The 10,772-nt window shown below is 34.6% G+C and overlaps 1 protein-coding gene across 1 annotated transcript; it reads left to right on the forward strand.

Annotated features, from left to right (window-relative positions):
* The first annotated feature begins 1,024 nt into the window (after window positions 1-1,024).
* On the forward strand, window positions 1,025-8,838 carry LOC145681207 (uncharacterized). Its single transcript, XM_081752732.1, has one exon. The coding sequence runs from the start codon at window positions 1,025-1,027 to the stop codon at window positions 2,060-2,062; it is 1,038 nt and encodes a 345-aa protein (XP_081608858.1). The 3' UTR covers window positions 2,063-8,838.
* The last annotated feature ends 1,934 nt before the right edge of the window (window positions 8,839-10,772 follow it).

The raw sequence follows: 10,772 nt of genomic DNA on the forward strand, positions 1-10,772 counted from the left end.
ATGTATTTGTTATAATTTTGTGAAATATTTAGAAGGAACATTTCTTAAATAGTTTTATATCGGAACAATGTTTAGATATGTATCACAACTAAACACGTAGATATATTTCAATAGACGTGAATGTCGTAATATGGATTAAAATTTGATACCTCAAAACATTATAAGGATAATAGAATCACTTGTAGGGATATGTAAAATGCCTAAAATGGTACCAGGGTCCAAACATTAGGAATTGTTATAACCTTTTTATCTTTATTTTAATTGGAATTTTTTTTTGTCGCTTTACTAACAGTTTCTGGTAGTTGTAATAGTAAAGGTTCTCGTGATCAGTATCTCGCTTTTGCTGCTGTATTTTACATTTAAGAAATGTCCCTTCTTTGTTCTTTCATGTTATTTTTATGGATTTTAATTAATTTCTTACATAAACACACTCTTTGCAGAGAAGAGAACACGCTTTTTGCTCGAAACAAGGCAATTTCTCATCCAGATGGGAAATCTGATACTAGCAAATCGTTTTGTAAACGATTAACTCTATCGCATATGTCGAGATCACGTAAAAGTGAAAAACATGATATGTATCAAAAATATGTAAAACGAATTAATAAAAGAGCACACATGTTACTAAATACAGGAGAAAAACGTGAAGAGTGTGGAAACGGGTTTACTGCAAAAGCAAGTACGGAAACGCACATAGTTATACATACATCTGTTAAACCTCATATCTGCCAAGAGTGTGGCAGGGGATTTTGTCGGAGTTCTAGTTTGAAAGAGCACATCATAACACATACTGGTGAAAAACCTCATATGTGTCAAGAATGTGGTAAGGGATTTATTCGTAATTCTAATTTAAGAAGACACATGTTTACACATACTAGTGACAAAGCCTACCAGTGCCAAGTGTGCAGCAAGAGGTTTACAGATAGTTCAAATCTGAAAGCACATGTCCTAATACATAAAGGTGAAAAACGTTACACGTGCGAAGAATGTGGAAAGAAATTTACTCATAATTCTGCCTTAAGAAGACATGTTTACACATGTTGGTGAAAAACCTCACAAATGCCAACAATGTGGTACGGGATTTACTAGTAATTCTGACTTAAGAAGACACATTTTTACACATACTGGTGAAAAGCCTCACAAATGCCAAGTGTGCGGTAAAGGATTTGGTGCGAAATCACATGTGAGAGAGCACATGTTTATACATACTGGTGAAAAACCTCACAAATGCCAAGTGTGCGGTAAAAGATTTGGTGCGAAATCAAATGTGAGAAAGCACATGTTTATACATACAGGAGAAAAGCCGCACAAGTGCCAAGTATGTTGTAGGGTATTTACAACAAGTTCTACCTTAAGGACACACATGTTTACACATACTGGTGCAAAAGGCTACAAGTGCCAAGACTGTGGAAGGGCATTTACTCAAAGTGCTAACTTAAGAAGACACATCTTTACACATACTGGTGAAAAAGCCTACCAGTGCCAAATGTGCAGCAAGGGATTTACAGATAGTTCAAATCTGAGAGCACACGTCTTAATACATACAGGTGAAAAACGTTACACGTGCGAAAAATGTGGAAAGAATTTTACTCAAAATTCTGCCTTAAGAAGACACATGTTTAGACATATTGGTGAAAAACCTCACAAATGCCAACAATGTGGTGCGGGATTTACTCGTAATTCTCACTTAAGAAGTCACATCTTTACACATACTGGTGAAAAGCCTCACAAGTGCCAACTGTGCGGTAAAGGATTTGGTGCGAAATTTCATGTGAGAGAGCACATGTTTATACATACTGGTGAAAAACCTCACAAGTGCCAAGTGTGCGGTAAAAGGTTTGGTGCGAAATCACATGTGAGAAAGCACATGTTTATACATACAGGTGAGAAGCCGCACAAGTGCCAAGTATGTTGTAGTGTTTATACAACAAGTTCTAACTTAAGAAGACACATGTTTACACATACTGGTGCAAAACGCTACAAGTGCCAACACTGTGAGAGGGCATTTACTCAAAGTTCTACCTTAAGAAGACACATCTTTACACATACTGGTGAAAAAGCCTAGCAGAGCCAAGTGTGCAGCAAGGGGTTTAGAGAGAGTTCAAATCTGAGAGCACACGTCTTAATACATACAGGTGAAAAACGTTACACTTGTGAAGAATGTGGAAAGAAATTTACTCATAATTCTGCCTTCAGAAGACACATATTTACACCTCATAAGTGCCAGGAGTGTGAAAGGAAATTTACCGATAGTTCTATCTTAAGAAAATATATCTTTCAACATATTGGTGAAAAACCTCACAAATGCCAAGTGTGCGGTGGGGGATTTAGTTTGAAATCATATGTGAGAGAGCACATGTTAATACATACAGGTGAAAAGTCATAGAAGTGCCAAGTATGTGGTGGGGAATTTATTCACAATTCTACCTTAGGAAGACACATCTTTGCACATACTGGTGAAAAATCTCACAAGTGCTAAGTGTGCAAATGGAGATTTAGTGCAAAATCACTTGTGAGAGCGCACATGTTAATACATAAAGATGAAAAACCTCAGAAGTGACAACTGTGGTAAAGGTAATTTATTGGGTGGTTACAATTGCAAGTGCACATGTTTATCCATACAAATGGAAATGCTCACACTTGGAGAGAATGTGGAAAAAAGTTCAGTCATACTTGTACTCTGAAAAGGCACATCTTAACAGATATAAGTGAGCAAATTCATACATGCCTACAGTGTGAAAACAGATTTAGTGAAAATGTTAGTTTGATAGCACACGTTACAACACATACAGAAAAAAAGCCCTTGAAATTGCGAAGACTGTGGAAAATGATTTAGTCATAGTTTTCCTTTGAGAGCTCACATCTTAACAAACACGTGTCAGAAACATCTTACATGCGAAGAACGTGGATAAGAATTTAGTCGGAAGGATAATTTGAAAACTCACACGCGCCAATAAAATACAATGGAAAACTTCATATCCTTAAAATTTCGAATTTAGTTTTAAAACAAAATGGAATTAAATCAAGTTTCAAGAATCCGTACATGAATGAAAAATGTAAAGGTCTAATCTTTCATATCACAGACATGACCTCCAGGGAAATAGTATTAATAAAGTAGACAGTGCTTCTCCGCTACTATATTGATCGACCGTCTAGCGCGTCCAAATAACGAAAATATCACACTCAAGGCTTTTGGCTTTTCAGTTTACAAAATTCTGTTTGAAATTATATCAGTGTTCGAAAAATATTACTTACCAATCACAATCTGATGTTTCAAAAACCAATACCAAGACTATCAAAGATAATAAAATTAATAAGAGAAAGTATACAAAATAATTTAGAATAGAATAAACAGTAAAAAAACAAATTATAGAGTTCACAAAGGAACTCCTTGTATAACGTTTATTACGAACGCTGTTACAATATGGCCTGCAGGAAGTTTTAGCGTCGTATCTTAAGAAGCCAAATTTCGTGTACTAACATATTGCTCTTGCTCCTGTCTTTGTATTTCAGTCCTTGATACCTTTTTTCAAATAGTACACTGATGTACAGTCATGTGCATTAGTCGTTTAGATAAATAGTAGATATTAGGTAACTAATATCCATTAAATATATATTCAGTGATGTTTATTTTGCAAAATAATTTTAAATTAAAAATTAGTATTTTTTCTTTAAACTTAACATTGTAGTTTCTAGTATGTTAATTATATGATTTTAGTTAAATGCAAACAGATGAAAGACAATATGGAGTTAGTACCCTTATATTTGAAATGTCAAAGATAATGGGAAAACAGTATGAGCATTTCTGTCATAATCAAAACGATGGTTTGTATGAAAATAACCCGTAATGAATTTGTGAATCCTGAAAATATGCACTAAACAATGCCACTCTCTTGTCTATTATCCCGTCATATATTGATTTTGTTGGATATTTTAAACTTTTGGATCAGTTTTCACACAGTAGCAAGCTAACTGAATGTCTGGAGACGCCTGGCTGGCAAAAGCCCAATATCTTCCTCCGAATTCTGCTTATTGATGAGACCTATTGTGCTGATATTGATTTTCATATGTTCTACACAATCTAACTCCCGTCCCAGGAAAACACTCAAATCAGAGACCATCCCAACCTAGCCGCCTATGCTCATTTTTTAAAGACTATAAGCTTATCGCGAATTAATAAATGATTACTAATAAGTAAGTGTGTCTCTAGCATAGAAATTCGTCCCAAATAAGCAATCTATAAATGATATTGTGGGGATTCAATTTATTTGCTTTTTGCAAAGCACTTACCAGCTAGAAGTCAATGAGAAATTATTACATGATTAATTTTTTATACTAAAAACAAGGAAAGAAAGTACTGAGCTTTATCAGGAAACTAATTAAAATATATAAATAAAGTAATAGCGAGAGAAAGATCAAGCTATTGACAAAATAATGGCTGGAAAAGGAAGAAACGCTTACAAACGAAACTGAATAATGCTTGAGCATTAATGATTCAGCCGCTACTATTGTGGCAGATTATATTGAGCTTAAAAATGTTCTGACATACAAAATTCCCAATTCGAGTCTTGATTACATGGATATTTTTTGTGTGTTTTTCTGTGAAGAAATAATATATTTAAAACAGTACATATCTTACTAATATGTTGAAAATTATAAAAATGTTGATAATCAGACACTGATTTGTAAATAATAATTAGTCATATGATACGTCTAATGACTTTCATGTCTTCATTTTCTATATTGTATTTTCAATGATTTACTAACCAATATTTCAAAGGAACGGTTGAATCCATTTATTGATTTTTAGAGTATATTTAACGTGATTTCGAGTCTGTATTAGATTTGTAGAAGCTATTGTTAACTGTTACTGAATGCTACATTTCGTTTGAATTTAATGCCCATTTTTTGAAATGATATGTAAAATTGTAGAATTTGTATTCAAAGCAACGGAGAAAAGATGGGTCTATTGTGGGTATATTGAAATGACCCTTTATTTATTCTCTGTATTATAGTTTTAACTCTACCACATTTAGACCTTTAACCCATTCTCAGATGGGTATTCGTCCTCCAGGAGACTTAAACGTTCAACCAGCTAGATGAACCTTTATCCTTTAGCAGAGTTAAACGTTCAGCTAACCAAATAAACCTTTATCCGGTATGAAAGTTAAATATTAAAAAAAATGGTTTAGGTTACGTTCATCCATGTTGTGAATGTATCTGAGATGCATCCAACATTTGGATCAACGTTACGGATTTATTTTTACACTGTTCTCTCTATCTTAGACCATATTTCACATAATATTGTCCCCTTCTTATCATTCGTCACATTTTCTAACTTGAATTTTGTAGAACTCCCTTTTCATCCGACTTTTGGAAAGCTTCCAGTGGTTTTTAATCCACTTTGCATAAAGTCAGCGTTTCTAACCCAAACTTCAGACGAGATATTTTATGATACTCTTTCCTGATTTTTTATTCAAAGCCGCACGGAATATTACTTCACCGTCCCAATCCTCATTTCGCCATACCTGTTCTTTCGTTAGTTCCATGATCAGAGTTTGCACTTCACGTGTTCACTATTAATACTCCCTAACAGTGGTGTACGCAGGATTTCATCGATTAGTATTCAAGGACGACTCGAGAAGCTTCTCTAATGGAGTCTCGTAGCCTCTGGCTACCCCAAAGATAATCACTGGTTGCAATTATTATTGGGCTTATCTCAGATACTAAGTTCTTAAAACTTTTTCTCGAAATTTTCGCCTTATTTTCCCTTAAGATTCCGCAACGAAAGCTGTGTCATCTGGGAATTTTGTAAATCTAATGTTTATATTGTCTATCAAAATACCGTCTTCGTTATTATCTCTTCTATATATAATTCTAGAGTGGCTGATAGATTGATCTAGCTAGAAACTTTAAGTTTTACACAGAAATTCGAAGTGCAAGGATGGACGGGAATGAGAATCGATTATTCTAACAAGCTGTCCACATATTGAAGTTTGTTAAGGTTAAATACCAAAAATTCAGTGTTTCAACTTTTCAATTAAGATAATTGCACACGTGTTTCAGTGTATTTTTAAAAATATTTTCCCTAAGGAAACAAATAGGACGGCGTACTCTTCAATAACCACTCCATACAAGCTATTCGTATTCACGCAAGTATGAGCCTTAAGGACTGGAAATATCTCCAAAACGAAAAAGGAAAAACGTAAAATTTTACTCTGAGTATTAGTGTTTGCTAACATTAAATAAAAATGGTTACGGGCTGTCGAACTATCGTTCAAATACCATTCTTCTCTGACATATCCCCTCTATTCTAACAATTCCTTGTTAGTACAATCACAAATATGTCAAGTATCTAGCAGGAATACGACAAAAGCTTAATCGTTATTTGTTGCCCACCATGCGATAGTAAATAAAAGAAGAGGGCATCAAATTGAAAGAATTTCAGTGAGTCACTTGTTAGTGACATACTCAGCTTTTATCTCTAAGTGTTCTATCTAAATTAGAGAAAAATATTTGCAACACAACACTTGCCTACAAGTCCCCGTTAGTGTCATGTTCTTAATTCCAGTGTATTCACTGTCAGCTGAAGCACGTAGTTCATATTACAAACGAGCTAAAGCGTGAGGTGAGTATCCATCGATCTTAGTAAGAAGGGCTATCGCAATAGTAATTACAGTCAGCTGTTTCAGCTCGTCTATACCAATTGTCTTCCGTTCGATGGTCCCCTTTCTCACTATATACATATAAACACTGCTTAACCAGTTTTCGTTTGAACAACACTAATAACTGGAAAATACACTTTATTATCTAGTCATTTGTTTTCGTCTTAATACGCCAGGTGCCAAGATCATTACTGTGTCTATTCTGCTTTCCCTGAAGTTCAAAATGTTTCTCTCCTTAAATGTTAAGCTTACAGAACTTTAACTATTTTTGTTTCATTATTAACAACCTATTAGATTTTATGCAGTGTGAAGTTTGAGGTTTGAAATCACGATGAGACATACTATTGGAAAGTCTAAGTAATTTCCAAGGGAAATAAAAATGAAGTTTTTCTGTTTAAAGACCCATGAATATGCCGACAAGCGTAAGAGCGACGGGTGATCAGGACAAGTGAATCATGATGGGAGAACTGGTGATATGTAATGTGGAATGAAACGGAAATACCCCAAGAAAACCTATAGGCACGATGTTGAACACAGCCTACTTCCCCGGGGATTGAACCAGGGACTTAACCAACAAATTCGATTCCACTGTAACAGACACACCTTGCGCCACAAAGACAAAAATGTCTTTAAGATTATACCAATTAGTAATGTAGGAATTGGCCATGGCCAGCGCTGCAGGCTTTGAGGAACAGAAAATTTTCTCGATCCAACTTCCTTTCCTACTCTAGTTTCGGAAATTTACTGGTTGGGTCCAATGTGCCATTCATGTAGTAATATGTAACTCTCACTGAAATGTTTTTTTGTTACTATAATTTTGTAATATTACTAACAGTTCCTGGGAAAATTGAAATTTTCTTGCATTAGTCCCTTGGGATCAATGCGGAATGGTATTGCTATTTCTCTAAGCATCGACGTGTTGGTCCCATGCTCACAGGCATAGCCTTTGTCATCTTGTAAGGTTTATGAACATTGATTTCTATCTTTTCACGTGAAATATTTGTAAAAACAATCATTATTATCAGAGTAGCATAAACATTATTTCGGAACACTTTTGTACTAATAGCGATTGTGTGAGGGTGAACAAGATTTTTCACCTCAAAAATGTTTCGGTCTCTTGTATTTCGAATATAATTGTAACTAAATTTACTTCTGTGCCAGCTTTATTTTGAGTTAGTTCATCAGAATGGAAACTAGAAATTATTCGACTCAGGAAAATAACTCTTAATTTTAGAAAATAGACCTGTCTGATGAACATGTGGTACATCACATATAAATCCAGATTATTCACCGCGTAGTGATAAATGAAGGGGTTTGCGAATCAGAATCGGACGTACGAGGGAGGATCAGAAAATAAGGTTACAAGGCCGATATTTCTGGAGGTTCCTTTTTTATAGAGGAGGGAGGAGAGTGCAGTGATTTTACTGTATGGAGTTGACAACTGTATAGAGTTTTAACTAGCTGCCACCTAGTGCGCTAGTTGTAAGTAAATACAAAGGGGACTTGTTTTCTGACACAACATATAACCACAACTGAAATTCATCGGCAGCAGGTAGAGGTTTAATCTAGGACTTTCCAGCTTGTGTATCATCTTCCTTCAAGTCAATCCGCACCCACATACAGACCAGCAGATCACCACGCTGTTGAAGCACTGTTATAGGATGTTATGGGATGCTATGGTACTTGGATTCAGTTCTCGGTGACGCTGCGATACATTGTATTATTGAAAGTTATTTAACTTAGTTTTATTTGCATAATCACTTATTTTTATTAAATTGTGTTACTTGATAAAGGAAGGAGGAAATACCGTTATGAAAATTATTTACATTGTTCATGAATTGTTATCTTTGTTACGAAAAGCAAAAACTGCAACGTAACAATATTACGTTAAAGAGAATTTACATAATGAAGTCATTATATAACTGTTAAATAATCACTATTAAGTCAGCATTTTATTTCCAGAATCGTATACGGAAATGTTTGTAACATTGTAAGAATCTCTGTATTCATCTCTTCCAGAAATTTCTTTGATTGAAAAAATTTAAATTATCCGGAAGATTGCGTCTGGAGATTTTAAGGATTATTGGTCTGCAGACTGTTCTTTTTTAACTGAGTTTTCTCAAGAGTCTCCACGTGCTGGCTGGAGCCATTGTTGTCCTGTAGTATCTCTGAAATCTGCAATCTCATGTTTTCGGTTACATAAAATTATTTCCTTGGAAATAGAGGAGTGAGTAAAGATTGAGAGCCAAGAGAGCGCGGACGGTAGAAAGAGACGCGACGAACTAGTATATGCGATTAGCCGTAAATAATAAACACAACGAACATGTCACTTTGTGGTACAGTACTACACTCAAAGTAACAAGACAGAATTAATCGTTTTCAATTAAAGTGTTCGGAAAGTTGGTGCATAGTTATTTGCAAGTGTTTGAGGATTACGAAGTTTCATTATTCCAAGGACATTTTTGTAATATCCAAAGCAGAGTTGCAGAAAAGGACTCTTGGCAATATGGATCCAGAAGTACACAAGGTATGACATTCTCTTTGGCCATATTTCCTTTCTTTTATTCCAGATAATCTTTCATTCATTTAAACACGTCAAATCTAAGAACACTAAACTCTATATCCCATAAACTGATTTAGAATGAACATTAAGCTTTTCTCTAAATTCAACGCCGGCATCATTCGTTTGAATTAGTTTTAGTTTTCATTGCACGCAATTTGCATAATTTTTCAGGGGAATATTCATAAGAGAAATTTAAGATATTTCTCTAAGTTTGGTCTGGTCTTCTCTCTTAAGCTACAATCCCCACATTCACTTCAAACTAGAGTAGACCCGGCTAACATGGTGGATGATGCTGAAGGATCCCAATATTTACATTAGCCCACCAGAACATGGTTGGATATGCTTAACGATCCTACAGATAAATTAGCCCAAGTAGTCAAGACACAAAAGTTTAAGGTGGAGATTCCAAATAGATTATTACCAATCAGCTGGAGTATTAGAAATTTGAAAATTAACTAATTTCATTGTCCCTAATTAGAGTTATATTAAACCTTTGCCCGCCATCCATTCTTGAAGTATTTTGTGTTAAGAACTTAGTTTGGTGGAAGAAAATGCTGTCTTTAAGAACGAATCATAAAATTTATTACCCGGTGGTAAAAGACGACGGAAAACCGGAGACAATGTTCTCTTCATCCAAATATTACCACCTAGATGTATGGGTATTGCGTAACTTTAAGAAATACTTTCCAACTTTTAGTGAAAAAGATGAAGGAATTTTTAGGGACAACATTTTATCATTAAGGTACAAGAAATGGTTTTTAGTCTAATTTTCAAGAACAAATTTTGACTTGCAGGAATTAATTGAATTAGGATTTAGAAGACATTTTCTATCTACGATATCATTGGTAGTAGAAACGTCTCTAACATTACGAAATGGAACATTCTTTGCATTAAAGTCGGCAGAACCCAATTATACCATATGTGCTATTTTTAGAGCTGGTGTAGATGAATTAAAGGTAGACACATGGTTAGAGAGATTTAGACATAACTTCAAGTGTACTCCAGCTATCGAAATCGCTAGCTTAGTTCAGACCTTTGCTCGATTCGAGAAGGAAGCTAAGATAATAGTATCCAGTGATGAAACACATTTTGATTTAGCTGCCTCTGCAGAGTTATTCATGCAGCGTAATGCATGGCTATTTAGTTAAGGGGATCTAGCATGTAGTAGTAATCATTAATATGTAAGAAGTTGTTATCATAGGGTAAGGGAAAATATTTGTGTACATAAATTCAATTGATGTACGATATTTCATATTTAGATTAAACAACATAGTTTTATGCTAATAATAATAATAATAATTAAAAAATTATAGACAGAACATTACTGACGGAGAGGCATAATAAACGAAGTGATATTTCTTGTCAGATATTAATGAAAAAATCGACTACTCACGTCTTCACAGCATGCAGGTAAACATGAAGATAAGACAATGAAGGTCACATCAACATTTGAGCGAATGTGATACGTAGGTTTTAAAGGATAAGGTATAACAACAACATAACATGTCTTTAGGGCATGAAGAAATGAGACGACATAAGTAATTTAA

Source organism: Thermobia domestica, chromosome 3, assembly GCF_964235325.1.
Source record: "Thermobia domestica chromosome 3, izTheDome1.hap1.1, whole genome shotgun sequence".
Taxonomy (NCBI): Eukaryota; Metazoa; Arthropoda; class Insecta; order Zygentoma; family Lepismatidae; genus Thermobia; species Thermobia domestica.

What these genes read in the sequence shown, in the direction of transcription:
- LOC145681207 (XM_081752732.1), top strand. Translation starts at nt 1,025, where the DNA reads ATGTTTACACATGTTGGTGAAAAACCTCACAAATGCCAACAATGTGGT.